Here is a 22,337-nt window from a genome sequence, read left to right on the forward strand (position 1 = left end):
TGACAGAAAGTCATTGGGGTATCCCTAGGCTTCTTTTCTCAACTTCCAGTAACCAAGTCAACTTCCAGTAACCAAATTGAGATCTTTTTCTCTTTGTTTTTACTTGTGTCTTATTTATTTCTATTTCATTCCTTTGGATTATAAAATAATATATGTCCAATGAACAAAATCTGAAAGAGGTAAAGATATGCATAAGAGAGGGAAACCATAATCCAGGGACAAAAAACACTGTTAAGTTAGTTTTCTATGTGTTTCTTACATAGTTGAGATCATATCATCTATTCCAGTGCTTTCCAATAGAAGTATAATCTGAGCCACATATGTAAATATAAATTTTCTGGCAGCCACATTGAAAAAAGGTAAAAAAGAATAAGTAAATTAATTTTAATAATTTTTTAACTTAATCTCAATAAAATCCAGTAAAAGAATAAATCATCAGCATGTTATCAATACTTTACTGTTTGTATTAAAAAATAAAATACTTTATTTTCCTGATTTTATACTATGCTTTCTAAATCCAGGGTCTGTTTTACACGTACAGCACATCTCAAATGCACATTGCAGATACTCAGTAACCCATAGCTAGTGACTGCAGTGGGAGACGGCACAGTTCTTGAAGTTGTTATAATGCTTTTTTGTATGTCACATCCTAAGACTTTTACCAATGCCATTAAAATCTTAGCATCATTTTTAATGGCTGCATAATATTTCTTCATTTAGATTTACTGTGTCTTTAGATAGTTTTGCTTTCACATTATAAGTAACCCTGTAATATTCTTATTTTGCTTTTTTTAACATTAACTGAACGTTTCTTAACACATTGCCAAAAGAAAAAAAAAACGTAAATTATTCCCTTTGAGTACAACTAATCAAATCCATTTATTCATAAAACAAATATATTTACTTGGTATCTACTATGTGCTCTGTACTACATTAACTTAGAAAGTGAAGGAGTGGATTGCAAGAAATAGAAGACCAGTCCCTCCCATACAGTGTTTACAAGATTTAGCTCCACAATTGGACTGCACACATATTGTATTTTATTCCCCCTTAAATATCCTTCCCTTCATTTCTTATTCTGTACCCCTATACAGACACACAATATGGTTAATTCCCCCTTATCTTTCAAGGCACCAATTAAATATAGCCTCCTCTGATGAGTCCTCCAAAAGGTTACTGTTTTCCTTCTCCATTATAATATGCAAAATGGATATTGTATACAAAGCACCATTTCTGTTCTAGTTATTGATCAACTCTCTGTCTTCTCTACTACTAGAATGGGTACTCTTTAATAGTAGAAACATTATTTTATAGACCTCTTTATTCCCATAGCCTAGCAGACTGCCAGGCAGTGAATGTGGATTTCAATAATGTCTACTGGAATATGTATGGAAATACAAGTGATTATATTAAGCATCGGTTGGATGGTATCATTACAAGTACTACATCTGTTCAGAGTTCATAAAGGTCACTTTAGATTGGCGTGGTTAAAGAAGACTTAATGAAGGAGGTAGGACTTGGGACTGGCTTTGGAGATGGGCATACTTAAATGAATGGAAGGAAGGAATTAACAGAAAAGCCACTTATATAATCTGTACTAAAAAGTCAGTGTTTTTAGGAGGGATTCTTAAGCATGTGCTAAGTATCAGCAGATAAGCATCTTTCTAGATCTAAAGCACTGTATTAAGTTTCAATAAAGCTGTAGGGACATGGTCTTTGTCCATCAAAAGCTGACAGGGGTTTGCAGCATTAGAAATGACCACTGGCTGCTTCAGTATGACCTTTGAGTTTAAGCTCAATTTAGATATCACTTCCTGTGTAATATCTAACCTTGGAGTTGTTAAAGATCATTTTATATGATACTTGTTCAACGATTCTTCTGCTAGTGGATAGTAATGTTTAATACTAAGTAATGTCATTATAGCTAAATCAAGTGACTATTAACTGCAAACCAGGTACTCTTTCAGAGCATTTTGAATGTTATTATTTAATTAACTCATTTGATCCTTACAACCACCCTTTATCCTGTCATCTCACAAATGAGGAAACCGAGGCACAAACGTTAAAAATAACTTAAAGGTGACACAGCCATCAAGTGGAGGAGCTAAGATTTGAGCCCGGGTACAACAGTTTTAGGGCCTTTACTTTAACCGTTACTCAGTACAGCCTCCCTTATAACTATGTTAAGATTAAAATGTTAACACAGGGGATCATTTAGCATCTTGTGGTTCCAGAAAAGGAATCCTTTTGTTACAACCTTCTCCTCATTTTCTTCATTCCTCTCTGACTACTCCATCTTATCTCATTTGTGGACTCTTCTTTTACCTCATCATAAAACTGGAGCCCCTCGAGGCTCAGTACTAGTCCCTCTTTTCTCTCATTTTATTCTTCATGCCGAGGTGACAACCATCATTTTAATTACCACCCACATTGAAATGAAGCACAAGTGTAAATTTTCAGCACAGATCTCTGTTCCAGTTGCCTTCTAGATGTTTTCACAATACATTCTGTGTGCTCACGTTTGTTTCGTCCTGTTTCTAACCACCATAAACCTTTCAGTGCTGTTTTCAGCAAAGGAAATCTCCATTCATTCTTTTACACTGGCCAGGAAACCAAACATAATCTTTGGCTCCTCTTTTCCCTTTTCCCCCTATATCCAACCTTAGTGACTCCTACCGATTCCCCTAATATGTCTATTTGTCTCTATCTAGACATTTCCATTCTGGCCCAGGCCTCCATCATCTCTCACCTAAACTACTGAACAGCCTATGGTTCCCCAGCATCCGCTCAGGACCCCTCCATTCTCTTCTCTAACATCAGCCAGAGTGCACCTTCCAAAAAAAAAAAAAAATCAATTGATCAGTTGATTAATCTCTCTCTTTTTCCCCGGCCCCCCGGCCCACACTTAGCCTAAAACACCTAATGACTTAGATAAGGAGAAAAACTCTAAACATGGCCTTTGAGCTTCTGCACGGTCTAGACCTTGTCTTCCTCTCTAGCTTTGTTTTCTACCATGCCCCTCTTCACTTGATGACCTTTCGGGTCCTCACACGTTGTTCTCTCTCATGACATAGGGTCTTGGCATATGCTATTCCTTTTGCCTGGAAGATGCTCTCACCCACTAATCCATTCTCACCTGGTGAAGAATTCTACTAGCCCTTCGAAGCTTGGCCTTTTCTGGGTCAGTCTTGTTATAAGCTCTCAGCCCATGTTCTCTCCACATAGCATGTGTCAGAGGTTGTCATTTTATGTTTCTGTCTGTAATTTTGTGACAAATGTCTGTCCTCTCCCACTGCAGTGCAAGCTCCACAAAAGCAGGAACTATGGCTTTTTTTTCTCAATCATTATTGTATCCCCAGAGTCTAGTGCACATTGCCATGTGCATAGTAGACACTCATTATATATCCAAATAAAGAAGAAATCATTTAATTTGTTACTATATTCTGTTAATACACATGCAATCTTACACTGCACTTCTTTTAGTGGTTCAGGGGATTACATAAGATAAGGTTCCTAAGATGTCCCTATACTCCCACAGTCCCTTACTAAGCAGTGATTAAATGATGGCTAACTGTAACTCATGCACTTCTGAAGGCCTCCAGCATCTCTGAAATGGTGGCAGAGCTATCCATTTTTCTTTTAAAATAACAGATAACTAAAGCCCCATGGTTTGATTCATGTCAGAGCTTATTAGAAACGTGGTGGTAGTTCAGCTTCAGCAGTGTCTTTCACAGACTTAATTTCACAGATTCTCCCTCTGGAGTCTAAGCTTCCGTTAGCTCTGTTTGCAAGTAAACTTTTTAAATTCTGAAAGCGTTCTCTGACTGAGGTTTTAATTTCCCCATTGAGTTCTTTTTGGGGCTGGGCTGTGTGAGATTGCTATTCCTCTGCTTTCCCTGGTAAAGGCAGAGTTTTGTTTTGTTTTTCTAGTTTTTAACATAAACATTTTATTACTTCCATGTCTTAGGTGCTAACCAGACACTCCAAGGGGTCTCCAGGTGTCTTCCCTGGCATCTGTTTCTGTTTCTGCAGTGTTTGTTACCTGACTGTGATAGTCAGCAGATTAATTTGGATAATAATTTCTTAAAGTGAAAGCCTATGGGTGAAGTGGTTGACTTGACTCCTTCTGAGACCTCTCTTTGTCTCCCTGGAGGATCATTCTTTATTCTCTGATCTTGGTCTCTTGAGACCAAGCAGGCCTCCAGATGAGCCTCCTTGCTGTGGGCCCGCAGCTTCTGTCCACTGGCTAGCACTGGGGCCCTTCTGTCTAAGCTGGTCGAAATGCTAAATCTTGATTGTCTGGATGCTCAGCGCCCTGGAGGCCTGCCTGATGGCCAGGCCCTCACATCACATAGCCTGGAGAAATGGATTTCTTTAGCTTGCTTGTTTTATCTTTTGCTTGTGAAACTTTGTCTTTCAGAAATTCATCAGTATTTAATTTAAATAAAATCTAAAGGCTCCCTTGTTCACTTATACCTTTTTAAACTCTCTGTTTTTATTTAGTCAGACTTTGGCAGGAAACCTTTCAAGCCGAGCCCAGGGGAAAAGTGACCATTGGCACAGATTTCAGTCTATGCTTTTGGCCTAAGATTGTTTCTATTTTTATTTTGTTTCTTATTTTTGTTAACATCCAGGGCAAAGAGTAAGCACTTTCACTTATCTAGTAATGGTGAGAGGTCTTTAGATTGCTTGCCTGTGGCGGGGAGACCGCATGCTTAAAGCTATTAACCCCCGGCTCCCTCCTGGGAGATAAGAGCTAGCTGTTAAATTTGGCTTTCCCCGAAAGGAGGCTCTGTGCTTCTACTTGATCTGAGAGAGAAAGGAGAAAGATAAATCCCAATCTTTGCTGGATCTTGAAAAAGGATAGTAGTCTAATTTATGGAGTTTGTTTTTTGAAAAAACTAACTTTATGTCATAATTTCTTAGCTGCCAAAAGACGTAATTCTACCTCAGCTTCGCCTTGGCAACCTGCTTTTGGCACTCCCTGCAGCCCTGTCTTTGCTCTGCGTTATTTAAGCAGTAATCTTTAAGAAGGTGAGAAACTATTATTGCTTTTTAGCACAGTTGACATGATATTGGCGCAGAGTAGTACCTAGAGCTTCAAACATTTCTAATGGCCGTAAACCAACTTAAACACCTCCATGTAGAGGCCTCACTGCCATGAGGTCATTGCTTGCTGCAAGGGAGAGAGAGAAGAAGATCAAATGTTGTTTAAAGTTTTTTTTTCTTTCTTTTTAAGTATTCTTATTCCACCGAGTTGTAGCTGTAGATTTTGGCCAGCATCCAGACAATCAAGATTTAGCATTTTGACCAGCTGTGATCTAGTAATGTTCCTCAGAGGAAACATTTTGTAGGAGGGAAAGACACATATTTGAGACTGTGAATTGTACTCTTTCCTAATACTTTACAGTGTGAGTCCTGGTTGTAGACAGATAAAACAATCACAAGTGACTTTGAAAGAGAAAAGGAAAAAAATCTTTTCACATAACTAAAATTTTATCCCAGCTTCAGAAACTTTCTTGATGTGGTAAATCTTTTTTTTTTTCCTTTATTTCGTTTTCCTCTGAGTCTCCATATTTATATCATTTTGTGGCAAAATGTATTTCTGTTCATAATTAATGCTTAAAATGCATCCATATTCCTTTAACAGCCTAGCAAGTCCTAGAAAGTCAAAAAACCCACATGGACCTAATATAATCAAGAATTGAAGAGAAGGAAAAGATACCAAGCCACCTGACCTAAAAATTATTGTGATTCTCACTCCTCCTTCAAACATAAGTAGATCAAATGTAGGTGTTTTGGTGGCAAGTCCTAGGGGTTGGGAGAGAGAAGGGAACAAACATTTATTTAGTTGGACTGCCTTGGTTAAATCAGTTAATTGCCTTGCGACCCTGGGCAGGTTACCTACCTCTGTGCCTCAGTTTCTGTAAAATGAAGATGATGTTCATAATACTTCATAGAGATGTGAGGATTAACTGAGACTATGTATAAAACTGTTAACAGAGTACTTACTCCACAGCACATCATAAATATTAGTTGCTTTTGTTTTATTATTAATAATTTATGAAGTACCTACTAACTGTACTAAGAATTCTATTTGTATGCCTCATTTAATTCTTACTACAACTGTTAGATGGATATACCCATTTTCAGAAGAGGAAACAGGTTCAGAGCAATGAGATGCTTCCCCCGTCTCCCATATTTTATAATGGTGAGCTAGCTACAGGTGGAGGTCTAGAATGTCATATATGGGAGATGTGGAAATGGGAACACATTTGAGCCAGTGCTTTCTTACCTTGTTCTCTCTCTCCCAGTCTTTTTTCTGTAAAAGGAGGCTATAGCTTCCAACAATAAAACCAACAGAAATAGGAAAAGAAGGGGGAAGTGGTGGGGGCAAGGATTGTGGAGTGGAGTAAACTGTGTTCTACCGTCTCCAGGTTGGCCTCATGGCAAGGTATTTGTCTAATAGTTATAAAAGTTCTGAACATGGTTCTCCTTGTTTAGGTTGGAAAAATAGAGAAATTCTCCCTCTTATAAAAACTCTCTCCCCCTGAAGCTAAATTCATACAGAAAAAAATGATACATCAGGGGTTTGGGGACAACTGGAATGTACCACAAAGGATTCTGGGAAGTTCTTATAGTCCCTAAGCATTTGGTAGATCATGTAAATAGAGGCAGTTTGAGCATTTCTTCTGTTTTATCCAAAGCCCTCTCCACCCCATGTCCTTAAGAAAAAAAGAAGAAAACACTGGAATTGAAGTTTCACATTGGGCAGAATAAATCTTTTGATTTAGTATTTTTTCTCCAAAACTCTTCCACTGGCCTTAATTCTTTATCTCCTTCTTGAAGCCAGCTCCCTGATGTGCAGAAGTGGAGATGGGGGTGGATGGGAAGAGTTCTAGTTGTTCTTGCTTTAAACAGTATTCCATATGGGAGAAACAGCAGAAGGAAGGCGATCTAGATTCTGGTCTTTCCTCTGCTACCTGTTACCCCTTATCCCTGTCTAAGACATAGATGTCTTTGAGCCTCACTTACCCTTCTGTGAAATAAGGACAATACTTTTGGAATCCAAAGCCCATGGAAGCTAATAATAATGACAGCAACCACAATTGTAGCCACTGCTGCCATCAGAATATATGCCAGGCATCCTGCCAAGGATTCGAAGTACATTATTTTATTTACTTCTTACCATAGTCTAATAATCTCTTTTACAAAGGAGCAAACTGGAGCACAGAGAAGGTAAATGACTGCCTGCAGTCATATAACCAGTAAGTGGTGAGTTCAACCTTAAGTCATAACTCCAAATGTGGTCGTAGTGGTGACAGAGCTAGGAGTAGAATTCAGGTCTTTTAACATCATTTCTCATCACTACCACTATCTCCAGATATAGCTGAAGGGATTAAAAAAGGAACCAACAGCAATACATAAGGACTCACAAAATGAGAAAGAAATTAATCACCTTACTTTACAGAGATCAGAGAAGATTTGATCCAGAGAAGCCAAATTTAAACCGTACTGTTCTCCTTGACCTCTGAACTCCAAACCACCTGGCTCCTCCCTCATCAGGCTATTGTTTGTGATCGTAGGATATCCTTTTTTACTTGTAGCAAAAGGTTTATTGTTAAGTAATTTAATTGGCCCAGTGTGGTTCAGTTATTCAACAGCCCATGCTGTGTTTCACTAAACTATGGCCTAGTAAATTTGCAATTACAGTATCTTTGGGTTGTTGTTTTTTAATAAATTCCTTTTAATTGCAGCATTAAACCCCACATGTCATGTTTCCAGGTTTCTAGTTTGGACCTAAGCCAAACTGGAAGAGATATCCACTTAAAGCAAATGGCTGATGAGGAGGACGTGTGCCGTGAACTGGGGGACTTGGTTTCGTTGCTTAAACCCCAGGCTCTTCGCCCCCAAACCTAGTGCCTCAGACACGCAGGGACCCTTGGCCAGAGTGGAGGATGGAGCAAAGCTCCCCCATCTCCTGCTGTTTCCACTCCTCCCCAGACACCAACGTTTAGTTTACTTTGGTTGTTTCTAGGAGTAGACATTCTCTATGAGTTAATCATCGTAACTTAAATAATGTGCTATTTTCATTTGATGAGTAAATTGTCAACAGCCTTTAAAATTGGTCATATAATTAAGAAGTCTGTGCATTTCGACCTCTTCTTCCATCTAGATGAAATAATCATGAAACTAGACTGTAATCACAGAGAATCTTAAAACCTTCTGGGCATTCTTTTTTTCTTTTCTTTTCTTTTTTTTTTTTGATCTATTATTTGCTTTGTTAATTGCTACCTCTCTCTCTTTAGTCAATAAAAGAGGCAAAATGTTCATTGTTCTTGTTAGAATGTAGTTAATACTGAAATGTCAAATAAAAGTTCCTGGGGTGGCTCCACAGTGTAGTGGTTAGCACGTCTACTTTACACGCAGAAAGTCCTGGGTTCGCACCCCAGGTGGAGCCATGCATGGACCATACCCCGGGTGCGCCAAGCCCCCCGGGTGCGCCAGGCTGCCGGAGTGTGCTGAGTGTGCCTGGGGCGCCAGGCCCCAAGTGCGCACTGCGAGTACATGGGAAGAGACGCCTCACCTTCAGAGATCCAGTTCTTAAGGGGAGATGGCAACATCCCTGGTCAGGGCTGGGTGTGGGAGAGGGGGCGTGGAATTAAAGAGCGGAGAAAAATAATAAATAAAGGTTCCTTCTGGAAACCTATTAAATATGAAAATCATTATATTGAAGATCTGTACATTATGTTTTTATACAAAGATGCTCACAGCAGTTTCTTAATAGCAAAATTTTAGAAATATCCTAAATCTAAAAAACTAAGGAAATGATTAAGCAAATTTTGATATTTCAATGGAGCAATCATTTAGACTTGTTTACCAAGAGGCTTTAATAGCATCCAAAAGCAGGATACAGAATTGTATATATGTACTACAAATACAACTTTAGTTTTGTTTGGTCTTTTTAAATTAAACACACTTACATGAATTCAAAGTCTAAAAGGAAACTATCTAAAATTAATAGTGGTTATATGATGAGTAATAGGCTTGTGAGTGATTCTGATTTTTTTATATGGTTTATATTTTTTTAGTTTTCCAGGGGAAATTATTATAATAATTAAAACACATGTGTGTTTATATATATTCTATTATAATCATTCAAAACTTCAGCTGTTCAGAGCTCAACTATCTTAAAAATCTGGAACATTGCTAAAATCCTGGAAGTAATAAAAAATTTAATTCTGAGCAGCCAAAACTAATGTTACAAAACTCATACAATAAAGCATATTATGCCCAGGACATCTGCTGGCCCATCACTCAAATCCTATTTACTATTACTTTGCACACAATTCTCAAGAACACAGCAAATTAGAAGCAAAAGTTGAAAAAAGAGAAGCCCCAGCAGGCAAGAGCATTGACACAGCCACACTGACCTGAGGGTTGGAGAGGACACAGAAAAGCTTAAGTGCAGACTTAAGAACTCTCAGGCTCACGTCCTAAGCCCACCACTGAAAATCCCGTAACCCCTTTACCATGTTTTACTTTAGTTACACATGTTCATAGTGGTGGCCCGAAGTTGTTACAAAAATACCTTTTTTGTTCAACTGATTCTTTTTAAGATTATAAGAAAAACTGACGTAAAACAATTTAAAAGATTTCATTGTACATGGCAAAAATGGGTGGGACAAAATGTGATTAAAGGATAAACTTTAGATATATAGACTTCTTTATTTCCTACCCATAATAATTTATTTTCTTACCATTCTTAAGAGGGAACATGTTATTGTTACTAGGAGTTTCCAAATTGTATCTCACACTATCATTACCTGAGTTTGCATAAAAATCTAGCAGAACTGGAGAATAATAGCACAAAATCAAGATGTCAGAAAATACCAAAGTCTTCACCTCTTAAAGCCTTAGAATCCATCCATTAAAATAAGACTAGCACCCCAGAGCTTAGATACAGGTTGGGGAAGTTAAATGAGAAGGCCTGTGGAATGGCATGTAGCTTGATGTCTGGCATATCAATTGCACATAGCAAATGTTAGTTGAATTTGAATATGATTTTCCCATGTGGGATGCAATACCATAATATCGAATCTAGTTCAGATGTGGGTTCTGCAGCCTTGAACAAACCACAGAACCCAGCCACCTGCCTACATTTTTCACAGGGTAGATGTGAGGGTTCAACATTATTGGCACTCAGGATAATGGTAGTTCTCTTCCCATTGTAGTTGGGAGGAAGTATGTCACACTTGTTTGCTTTCTGTTTTGCTAAGTTGAGGAGAGCTTTCAGGGAGTCTCAGAATCCAAGAAAGCTACAAAAAAAAAACCCTTCTTCTGTATCATAAACACTGCTTTTTGTACCCTGTCTTATTCCTCATGCTCTGCCTTTTATCAGCCCACCTGGAGCCCACCAGAGAAGCAGAGCAGGATGGGGGTGGGAGGGTGATGGTGGCAGGGAAAGTGTCATGTCATTTACCCTTCCAGGCCATGAATGGTTAAGCAACTGGCCCTAGTTCCATGACAGCAGTATTACCTTCACTGTTCCAGACTGGTTCATCTGGTGTTTCCTACCTGTCCCGGGCTGGGGTGGCAACTGAAAGCCTTGCCTGTCTGCTCAGAACAGTCTGTGGGTGATGCTAATGCTTTATTTGGGTGTGATTACCTAGGCCCCCTGCAGAATTATTTGGAGAGGGATGCTGTCAGCAAGTGGTAGAGTGAAAACAACAAGGTTTGCAAAAATGTGAAGCTTACCCAATTACTGTGAGTTTTGACAACATTTTAACTGAAAACCTAGATTAAGGCCAGCAGATTTTGCTCTGATTTGTTTTATTTTTCTTGAGAATTAAAAACAATAATTTACTGGTATACTTGCCTGGTTCTGCACACCCCACTGACCACCCCTAATTATGAAATCTCTCCTGGCATCAACACTTATAGCCACGCAAGGAAGTCTGACGGCCTCATGGATTAGAAGCTTGGTGGTTGCCTTTTCTCAAGAAGAATAACCCTTGCTTAGGTGTCTGAGACCACAGGGATAATCTAGCATGAGAAAAAATCTGAGAAGAGGGAGCAGGGAGCTGGTGTAAGAGCTTGTGGCTCTGGACACGGATAGAGGGAACCCTAGATTCTGTCTTCTTTTTCAGAGCGCTTATCACAATTTGAAAATGTATTCATTCAGTAATTATGGCTGTCTTTCTCAGATTGGAAGCTTCTCAGAGGCAGGGCCTGCTGTCTTGCATTTGTTTCCCCTCCCTAAGGCCTGACACAAGTCGTAGCTATTTGTTGGTTGGGTATAGTTTCAAGTCTAGCCTCTGCTCCTGCCTGGTCATTGTCCTTTGCAAACCACTCCTCTGTGTGTGTTTCCTCATTGAAGAACACAAGTCAAATGGATCTTGTATCTGTACCTCCCTCTGTCTCAGGACCCTGTCTGTTCATAAAGTTGTATTGAATCTAACCAGCTCCATCCAAGTATAATATCGAGAATTGTAACCTATACACCAGGGATGGTTTAACTAGTACAGTATATAACATGACCATTATTTCCAGGGTCTGGATACTCTATTTCCATTAACTAATTGTTATTTATTATTTCAAACTTAAGAGCAGTAATGTGTACTCTGCTTTCTTGACAGGGTTTTTGTGAGGACCAAGTGAAATGATGTATGTGAAATTACTTTAGAAACTGAAAGGTCTTGTATCACTAAATAATGACTATTATTGCTGGCCCAAAGTATCTTCCTGAGAAGTAACTCAAGTTTGAAAGAAGGTTCTGAAGACCAAACTTATGAAACGTGTGGGACTAGCCTTGTAAAAGAGAAGTCATTTCTCAAGTTAATTTTTTATTTAAAAAAAGAGAGAGAGAGATCTATATCTATATCTATATTTATATCTGTATCTATATCTGTATCTATATCTATATCTATCTATCCTTGATCCTCTCTCTGCCAGTTCTCTAATCCAAGGTGATTGGCATTTGGGTATTGGAAAAGCTATTGATTGTCATGTCATGAGTCTGGGGTTTTAGTCTAGCCTTGCCACTGCTTTACTGAGGAATCATGGACAAGTCATTTAACTTCTGTGCCAAATAAGGATATGAATATAAAATGAGTTGAATATGCAAAAGATTAAGAATATGGATAGCCCTTCAGAAATATAAAGTTGATTATATCCGTCATGTATTTTTCTTTCCAGATCCAACTCCTCCAGTTACTTCAACTCTTCCCCATATAACGTTGTTTCTATCTTTCATCCTACCCGAGCACTCTCCGCTGGATTTAGTTCAGTATGTCTTATATCTTTCTTGAAGGAATTTCCCAAAGTTGAACTCACAATGCTTCATGTTGTTTCTTCCATTCGGACACTAGAATTAGTACTAAGAGTGATTATTACCAATTTTTATTTTCTCAGACCTAGATATGCTGTTTCCTGACTCTGGATCCCGAAGGCTTAAGCTGAGTTCTGAAGTCGAAAGTTAACTTCTTCTCATTTTTGTTTGTCTTCTAGCGACAGACATCATACCTCCAGTGCAATCCCTGTTCCAAAGAGACAAAGCTCCATATTTGGCGGTGCAGATGTAGGCTACTCCGGGGCCATTCCTTCACCAGAGAAAGGACACCGAAAACGGGCCAGCTCAGAGAATGAGAGACTCCAGTACAAAACCCCTCCTCCCAGCTACAACTCAGCGTTAGCCCAGCCTGTGGCCGCCATCCCCTCCCTGAGAGAATCTGAGAGAAAGACAGCATCTCTGTCCTCCTCCTTGGATACTTCCTTGGACTTCTCCAAAGAAAACCAGAAAAAAGTAGAGTTGGGTGACAGCTTAAGTGGTGGCCACGTGAGTGTGAACATTAGCCAAGAGCAAGGTGAAGTCCTTTCTGGGCATCCAGCCACAGTAAATGGCTCTCTCCTACCCAGCGAGCAGGCTGGCTCCTCCAGCGTCCAGCTTCCAGGTGAGTACCGCCCGGTCTCAGAAGCTGAGCTCTGCTGTACCGTGGAGCAAGCAGAAGAGATCATTGGGATGGAAGCCACAGGTTTCACCTCAAGTGATCAGCTGGAAGCATTTAACTGCATCCCAGTGGACAGTGCTGTGGCAGTGGAGTGCGATGAACAAGTTCTGGGAGAATTTGAGGAATTTTCTCGAAGGATCTATGCACTGAATGAAAACGTATCCAGCTTTCGCCGGCCACGCAGGAGTTCTGATAAGTGAGATGAGCAGGCAGACAGTAGGGACCAGGACAGGGTCGCTGCCTAAAATGAGCTGCACTGGTTACCTTTGTAATAATTATGACACAAAATGAATATTAATGGAGGATATTCCTCAGAAAAACAGACTTTGTGAATCGAGGAGGGACTCAGGATCATTGTGTATCAGTGGGCCAGACAAAGTTAGATTTTGCTTGCAAGATTTGCTTTTCAGGTCCGATGATTGTTTTAAGGCAAAAGTCACTCTCTAGCTCGAGTCACCTTATAGGTATTTGTCTGCTTTTTATTTACACTTCTATGTTATCCTCAGAGGGAAGATGATAATATATAAATAATATAATGAACTCACCTTTAGTTTCTCATAAGCATTTACCCTCACCAGAGTTTATAAAACTTTGGGAAAATTGAATATTCAGAAAAAGGTTTCTGTCATTTCTGAAGGATCCATTAGGTTGATGAATAAGAAGCACAATGATCTCAGACCCAGGCCCATCTGCCCCTGCCCCCAGGCCCCGCAGGCAACCTGTACACTCCACTGTTGCCCCATTTCTCAGTGAGTGGGTCGTGCGTCCAAAAAACTGAGGACATCGGGTTCTCTGGTTCTTCAGTGCAGTAGCCATGATCTTCCACCTCCTCTAATCAGCCATACCCTTCATGAAGCCCTCAAACCAGATGAAAAACCTCACCTCTGGTGGAACCCAGAGAATCCTCAAGGACCCAAGGTTACTACAGTAAGATGGTGTCCAATCCCCTTTGGGGGCCAAAGTTTTTATGTGGGCAGATGCTGCAGTCAAAAACACATACTTTCTGGCAATGCACTCACCAGACAAAAACTCCTATATATAAATCCCATGTTAATTTATTAAATTTCAGTTGGAAAAGAAGGCATTGTATGTGATGAAATATATGTAGAGAGTCAGGCTGTCCAATGTGCAAACTGGAAGGCATTTGAGGTAGTTGGATTAAGAGACTAGATGAGGCATAGAATACTATTGGTATGTGTGCAGTTGCATAAATATTAAATTATGTTTTTGAAGTCCAATTGTCATTCCTGGAGCTCAGATTTCATTTGCTGTCGCTTTATATTTTATATACCCAAGGACATCGCCTCAGGGTTGCAAGATCTTTAAGAAAAATTTATCCATATATCCATGTATTGTATAAAAAAAATAAAAATTGAGTTTACTTCACTTGACCTGATTCTTTTTTCCACTTTAAAAATTCCTCTTGAACCTACATCTCCATATGTTACGTCATGACAGACTAGCCTGGACGGAAACCGGGGCTGTATCTAAGCCAATGTTGACTTCGAGTTTACATATTGTTATAGCAGCACGAACACCTTCACAGGTGTACCTCTAGTAGCTGCATTCGTCCTACATAACATCTTACTCATAGGTTTCATAATCATTTTCATATTTTGTCTAAGCACTCCTGGGCTCAATTTTAATTTATAGCAACATCATGAAATACAATAGTGCATATTGTTATTTTCCATGTAAAGAGAACGCAGAGAATCATTGCATGACAGATGGACCCAACCTGCAAGCAATTAAAAGCTTTAACTTGAGCTGAAGAAATCCATATGAATTCCACATAAAGAGATGGGTCTACTCCAGAGCTGAAGCAGAAGCCATCTGCAGAGTCGTGGCTTCTTTGCAGTATACTGTCATTCATTTTAGAGTCAAAGAGGGTGGAGATAGACATGGTCTCAGATATACATCAGACATGTCTGTGAGGTTGTCCAATGACGTAACTAACATCTACCTCCTCCCCGCGCCCCCCCCCCAAAAAAAAGGTTTTTGAAGGACTATGTTAGTATCGAACAATAGGAGGTGAATCATCTGTGATTGTGATTTCCCAAGACATGGGAGTGGACCTTAAGCTTTATGCCAAATTTAAAGACAAGGTGCATTCAACTACAGGCCCTGTAGCCTGGCTCCTGGCACCACCAAGCAGAGGAACTGTGTACAAAGCAACCATAGTCACAGTGTTCATCTCAGGTTCCACACAACCAGACAGAGCCTGGAGCTCTGGAGTTCTGTCAGTGTTTTGTTTGTGGACTCCTTAATGATTCTGGGGTCCACAGGTTCTCACCCCCACAACATGGAGCCCTGAACTGATTGTTACCTACACATTTGCTTGATTCACAGTGTCCATTGAAGTTATGCCTCAAAACACCACTTAGGTTTGGGTTTGTTTAGTTTGGGTTTTGTGTTTTCATTTGAGTTTGTTTGATATCTGTAGTTTGTTTCTGCTATGACCTGGGTAGAACCTACAGTATTACATGTCTGCAGGAATAACTGTGTTTGACATTTTCCAATGCTACAGAATTTTAGTTTTGCCTCTGATTAAAGTGGTCACAGCCAAAATATGAGATGGTATTATCTACTAAACTTTTTAATTATTCTTGTAAATCACTAAAAAAAATCAAATTTGCTTTGGGAGTATAAGTCAAAATGCAAACTCACTACTATCCTTTCTGAATGGCTAAGAGTCATTTCAGCTTTCGTGTAGCCAAGATATTTTTGACAGCCAGCAAATATCATCAAATGAATATTTGATTGTGTTTTCTCTCCACTTCCTCTTACCTACTTCAGAAATTCCAGAGATTTTTTTTCCCCCCTCAGAATATTAGTTTTGGAAGATTATATCCAGTTATATTTTTTTTAGCAGTTCTAATGGTGTCCATTTATCCTGACCTAAGCGGTTATTTAAATAATTTTTTAAACCACCACCAATAATAAATGGCATGTGAAACTGATCTGTTGATAATTGGAAGAAAACTCAGCATCTGTATTTATAAAATAAAATTGATTAGTATTTATTTTGAGAGTAAAAGCATATGTTATTTCCCTGCTATGTTTGAGTCCAGTCTTCTTCCTCATTGTTTTAAATTTTATATCAAAGCTGAGTAAACTATGAAAACCTTATTCTCGAACACTCAGCCAGCCATTTCACATTTGTTGAATTAGCTCTCTCTGCCAGGGACTGGGCTAAACAAAGTTAATACAAAGATTAATAAGCCTTGACCTCTGCCACATTCTCTAATGGAAGGGGGAAGGGGTGAAAGGTATATTAACAGTTATAATTCAGTGTGATAAGTTATATGACAGATGTATAGCCATCCTATGGAATGCAGAGAAAGCTATTCTGACTCAAGGATCAGGAAAGGTTCACAGAGGGTAATGCAGATGAAAGCTTTCACATTGCAGATAGCGAGAACTGCAGGAACAAAGGCCCAGAGGCAAGGCAGGGCCTCGTGTGTTAGCACGGAGTTTGCTGTGCTTGGGGCCTGAATGGCTGTGAAGGGTGAGATGAACAAAGGCCCAGAAGCAAGGCAGAGTTTACTGTGCTTGGGGCCTGAATGGCTGTGAAGGGTGAGAGAGACTGAATCGCAGGCCAATGGGAAGGACTTAGGTGCCAAGTTAAGAGAGATTTGAATGCATGCAGTGGGTGACTGATGGGTACCCTCCCAGGCTTTAAAGCAGAAGAGTAACTTGATTAGGTCTGAATTATGACTAGCAGCCAAGTTGAGGCTGGATGCTAGTGATACTTGCTTGAGTCTGTTTAATTTTTCCTTTATTGCTTAGTAAAAAAAATTCTATATGAAAAAGAGGTGCATCCTTGTGTCCCTAATGTTGTCAGGGTAAATATTGAATAAAAAACTGGATTTTTAGTGTGGTACAAAGAATGTTGCCAGTATCTGTTCTTCAGAAGCTTGATTCTGAATGCCCAGCTTGGCTCCTTGAAAGCTATGACTGGTAAGGTCATTGAACTTTTAAGAATACCCATTTTTTTAATCTGTAAGAAACTTATTCTCCTGTGCTTGCCATTCTGTTTGTATGGGGCCTGCCCCATCAGTGGTGGTTCCCTCTTGTCCTGTGGAGGCCGCCACATGGTGACAGACTTAGACCATTTCCTGTTCCAGCGCTTGAGCGCAGCCGCTTAATCTCTCTGAATCTGGCTCCTTATCTGTGAAATGGGGATAATACCCACCCACTCCCAGGGTTGGATAGAGGGTTAAAAGAGATAAATATTTCTATGAAAGCACTTAATGATCTTTACAAAGCACCGGGCACATTAGGAGGAGTTAGTCATTCAACAGAGATTTCTTGCATCATATGCGTCAGGCTTTGACGGGGCAATTGAAATACAGATATTCATTCCACACACATTGAGGATGTGTCAGGGCTGAAGTCTTTTGCAAAACTAAATTCTAAACCAATGTCAAGTGTTTCTAGGTGTTTTGATGGGTGACATGGACACGGTGTTGAGATGTGGCCTAGAAGCCTAATTAGCTTAATTTTCATGTTTCTTAACACCTGGCAGATGAGCTGATTTAGGCACACCTTATCCAGAAATATTCTCTAGTACAGCTTCTGGCTGCCTCACTGAATGCTGAGTTGGTGCCCAGAGCTCTTAATTTTGCTTGAAGTAGATAGAAGCTTGCTTTTTCTGCTTTTTTTTTTTTCTCTTAGTGCATCTAATTACAGTTTCGTAGGTAGACAGCTCAGCCTTGTGGATTTTAAATGAATAAAAAATATACGTCTATAAAATAATTCCACACTTTTTAGTGGCCGGCAGTGTCAGCAACCCAGAAAAAGAATAGTCAGGAATCAAGATAAAATTGAAAAAGACAGCCAGTTAGTGAAATAGCCACAGCCAGCCAAGCCCAGGTACAGAACAGCAAGCTTGGATCCCTTGGGTTTTGTACAAAACACAGTTCTAACAAGCTTCTCAGTCCCAGTTAAAACAGAAGCAGAAAACTAGAAAGAATGGAGAGTGGGAGGTAGACAGAAATAATGGATAAGCTGTCTCTGAGAAGCACACATGAGCAGCCAGAAAGCAGTCTGGGCAACTGGAACGAGGAGCCCTCAGCCTGACCGAACAGCCAGTCCAGAGGATTCAGATCCCAGCCCTGCTGCTCACTGGTGGTGTGACCCCAGCGAGGCGCTCGACTTCTCTGAGCCCGTGTGCTTCTCCTCAGCCCTTTGCTCAGATTTTCCCATGGGGCTGGACAGAGACTCCTCTTGCCCAAGTGTAAATTTGTATTCATTCTTCAAAACCTCTCAGAAAAGGGAAGGAGAGGACCCTCCCCTGTCACTGCCTACTCTGAAGAACTTGGGGCTAAACCATTTAACGACTACCACCCCGCCATCTCCTCAGAGGCTTGACACATGGGTTTATAAATATATAACAAAAATTAATAAAACAGCTAGCTTAAAAAATTCAGCTTAGTCTAACCAATGTACTGTATACTTGAAACTAATTAAAATAAATTTTTAAAAAATCAGGAGAAGAAGGGGAGGTAGATGAGGTAAAAGGGGTCAAAATGTGGTGACAGAAAGAAATCTAACTGGTCTGTGAACACACAACGCAATATATATATATATGCCTTACTGTTAAATTATATACCTGAAACTTACTGAATTTTGTTAACCAATGTCACCATAATAAAAAATTGTTTAAAAAAAGTGTGTATATATATATATATTTTTTTAATTTCACCTTAAATGTGACTTACTGTTCCTAAGGATAGCCCTCAGTCATCGGAAAAAAGATAAATTAATTTTAGTTCAATAGGAAAATGCATAAAATATTTTAAGGTGGTATATTATTCAAAATGATTAGATAAGTTTTGATGCTTTAAGAGAGAAACTTCTCTCAGGAACTTACAACAATATTTTAAAAAATCATTTTATAGGGAACATCTTACTTATTCCTCAAAGAAACCAGCACCACTGTGTGTTTCCACGAATGTCTTGCTCCTCGGGTCAGGGACTATGCCACGCTTGGACTATGTCACACTGTGATGTGAGGAGATCTGGGCTGCCTTCCATCCAGAGGGGTTGCAACCTTTTCCTCATACAACAGAGGCCTCTGGAGCTCCCCGACCTTTGGTCAGGCCCTTTGCTTCCAGAAGCCTGTCGGTCGCCTTGGCTCCTCTGTCTCCCCGCTACCCCTGCCCCCCCTGCCCAGGCCTTTAGTGGCACACAGTAGGTGCTCAGGAAGTTGGGGGGAGTGGGAGGATGAGGCAGAACATAGATCCAGGGGGTTCGTACTCACACCTGTGTCTGTATCTTGGTCCCCTGGATGCTCTGTGAAGGACCAGCGTCCCCAGAGTCAGCATCAGAAATGATTTGTGATGTTTAGAGAATGGTCCGAGGATCAAAGGAGATTGGAGTCAGGTTTCTGTAAACAGTAAAAAGAGATGCATGTTGGAGGCCCATGGTTACCACAGATTCTCAGTAAACATCCCGAGTAGCAATGAGCTACCACCGGGAGCGGGGAGTGGGGACGATGCAGGGGCTGAGCCTCCCCTGCCCTCCCCTGCAGTCATCTGCATTGGGGTGTCTGTTTTCTCTCTCTGGTGCTGCAATGACCCCTCAAACGTGCTGTGTTTTCCTGTCCCAAATCGAAGCCTTAACATGATAGCAGTTGATGCTGTGGGTAGCCCTGGGAGGACGTGTTACTATCACCACTTGACCAGGGAGCCCACAGGAGTGACCTGCCCAAGATCACGCAAATCCTGAGGCCACACTGGGGCCAAACCAGGCCCTGACTTCTCCCTAAGCCCTCTTCTGCACCTCAAGGTCCTGCAATCCGTTCCCTCTGCCCCACCCATCTGAGCATCCTGCCAGCTACAAGCGGCTCTTCCTCATCCAGCAGCCCCTCACTAAGAAGGTGGAACAAATCGGGAGGATGTTCCTGCCTAGAGTGTGGGACATTTCAGCACTCATGAACATTGCTTTGTGAGACATGGTGCAATTTCTAGAAGGGGGAGAATATATTTGTGTAACTGTCAGAAATGTGATATAATTGTCAAAGTCCAGGAGGTCTGCCGCATAAATTGTGACTCACAGACATACGAGATGGAGCCTGAAAAGCAGGGGAGGCTTCTCTGAAGACTCACTTGGGCTGTGTCTAACAGGTAGGTCAAGGGGATTCAATGGAGACAGGACGGCCGCCCAGGGTAAGAAGCAGGAGAAAAGGAATTGCCAGGGACCTGTCTATTCACTCACTGAACAACTAGTTACTGCCCGCATCCTGCATCCAGCAGTGAGGAGGCAAGGGAACAGTGGGCAGTGAGAGCATATGGTGAGGAAGTGGAGACAAGTGCACACAACTATTGCGAGAAGTTTCCCTGTAAAGAGATGGAGAAAAATAGGGTGGAAGATGGAGAAAACTATGAGTAGACTGGAGGTTTCATGTAAACGCTAATGAAAGGAGTGAGCGGCAGGGAGAAGGAGAAGGTTCAGGGAGAAGACAATGCAATGAAAGGAGCAAGGTCTCGGAGGGAGCGGGAGGGAGTCGGGGAGAGCGGAGGCCCTGGGTGTGGTGAGGACATGACCTGGGTCAGAAGAAGGCAAGACCAGACTAGAACTGTCCGTTGGCACAGGGTGGGAGGCCACCAGCGTTCCGGCCTAGGCCCTGGGGGATGGCCTGGGATGCGGCCCGATTGGAGCGACCATCCAGGGTACAGGCCAGGGCAGAAGGAACACCACGGGGGTTGCTCGGAGCTTCTCAGGGCTTTTAAAGGAGATTCCTGAGGTTTAGGGGAGAGGATTGGCTGGCTTCCCAGAGGTTTACCATGGTGGGGTGCCGCTTGGATTGCAATCACCTCCTCTGTCTCTGTTCAGCCACCCTCTTGCCCCGCCAGCCGATTTTGCACACTGCAAACACAGTGCTGGGCCCTAAACACAGCTGTAACCCTCTAAGAACTGTTAGATAAAGGAAAGAATTAAACATTGACTTACCTTTGCTACGTGCACAGTACACACTAGTTAGCCAAATAATTGATGAGGGGAAGTTTCTCTTATAGAAATATTCCAAGTAAAAAGATTCAGAAGGGATAGTAGAATTAGACTATCCCCACTTTGCACCTTCTAATGAATTTGTGACTCTAAGATAATAATCATCGATGGCTGCTAATATCACAAAAAGAGAGAAAACCAGACATTTTATGCCTTCTGATGAAAGAACACCAATGAAGTATTATTGGCAAAATCTTGGCCCTAAATATGATCACACCTCTATCTGTGATGTCCAATACAATAGACCCCAGTCCTGTGTGGCTATTAGGTAATTGAAGACTGGCTTGTCAAAATTGAGATATGCAGTAAGTATAAAATACACAGTGAATTTCAGAGACAGTACAAAAATAGGATGTAAGTAATTTTATGTTAATAATTTTCATATTGATTACATGTTGAAATGATAATATTTTGGATATATTGAATTAAGTAAAATATTATTATTAATTTCATGCTTCTTTTTACTTCTTAAAATATGGCTGCTAGAAAATTTTAAATTACCAATGTGATTTGCACTGTGGCTCACTTTATGTTACACCTCCCACCGCAGCTCTTTGTACACTTTCTCTAAGTACGTGTTTCCCTGTCTGCCACCTCCAGTAGGCCGTGAGCTCTCGGAAGACAGATACCCTGTTTTAAGGCTCAGCCACCGCTCAGAAGAGTTTGCTGGATCAGCGTCAGTGTCACGAGTGCCCTTTGTACAGATAAAGCAGTTGAGGCCTTGAGAAGTCAGTGTCATTGCTAAGTTCACAGAGCGAACACCTGACAAGCTAAGACTTGAAACCAGAACCTTTGAGTCACTACTCCTCACTACATCTGAGCCGCAGGCCGCAGTTCCCTTCATTCATTCATCCGTTTAACATTGATCTGGCGCCCCCTGTTGGTTTGGCACTAGCTGAGCATAGGTCAGTGCTATGAAGAAAGCCCACAGGTGACCATGAGAGCCTGACATGAAGGACCCACTTTGTCCTGGGATATCAGACAGGCCTCCTTTGGGGAAGTGAAATTTAGACAGATTTGAAGGCAGGGAGCCCGTTCCAGGCCCGGAAAATGACATATGCAAACCTTGGAGTAGGAAGGAATGTGGCACATGGCACATGGCACATGGGAAGGACTCCAGGGTGACCCAAGGGCTAGAGGAGAGGGATGAGCGGTGAGCTATAGAGGTGGACAGCGGCTAGCTTTTCTCACACTGGGGCCCACAGACATCACCCTCTCCCCTGTCCAGGGTTGTTTTCTTCCAATGGTATTTCATACTGTAGTACTGACAATTTTTTTTTTAAGTGCATCCTGGTCCCTTCCATCTGGCTGGCC

The 22,337-nt window shown here is 41.0% G+C and overlaps 1 protein-coding gene across 2 annotated transcripts in view; it reads left to right on the forward strand.

The window, feature by feature from the left end:
* UVRAG (UV radiation resistance associated) overlaps positions 1 to 14,396 on the forward strand; it is a 253,876-nt gene extending 239,480 nt beyond the window's left edge. For both annotated transcript variants that reach the window (XM_006926633.3, XM_025042682.1), the window contains one exon: positions 12,511 to 14,396. In XM_006926633.3, coding sequence (XP_006926695.1) covers positions 12,511 to 13,210 — 700 coding nt within the window. In that variant the 3' untranslated portion in view covers positions 13,211 to 14,396. The remainder of the gene's footprint in view (positions 1 to 12,510) is intronic.
* The last annotated feature ends 7,941 nt before the right edge of the window (positions 14,397 to 22,337 follow it).

The sequence above is a fragment of the Pteropus alecto genome, unplaced genomic scaffold, assembly GCF_000325575.1.
Source record: "Pteropus alecto unplaced genomic scaffold, ASM32557v1 scaffold7, whole genome shotgun sequence".
In the NCBI taxonomy this organism is placed as follows: Eukaryota; Metazoa; Chordata; class Mammalia; order Chiroptera; family Pteropodidae; genus Pteropus; species Pteropus alecto.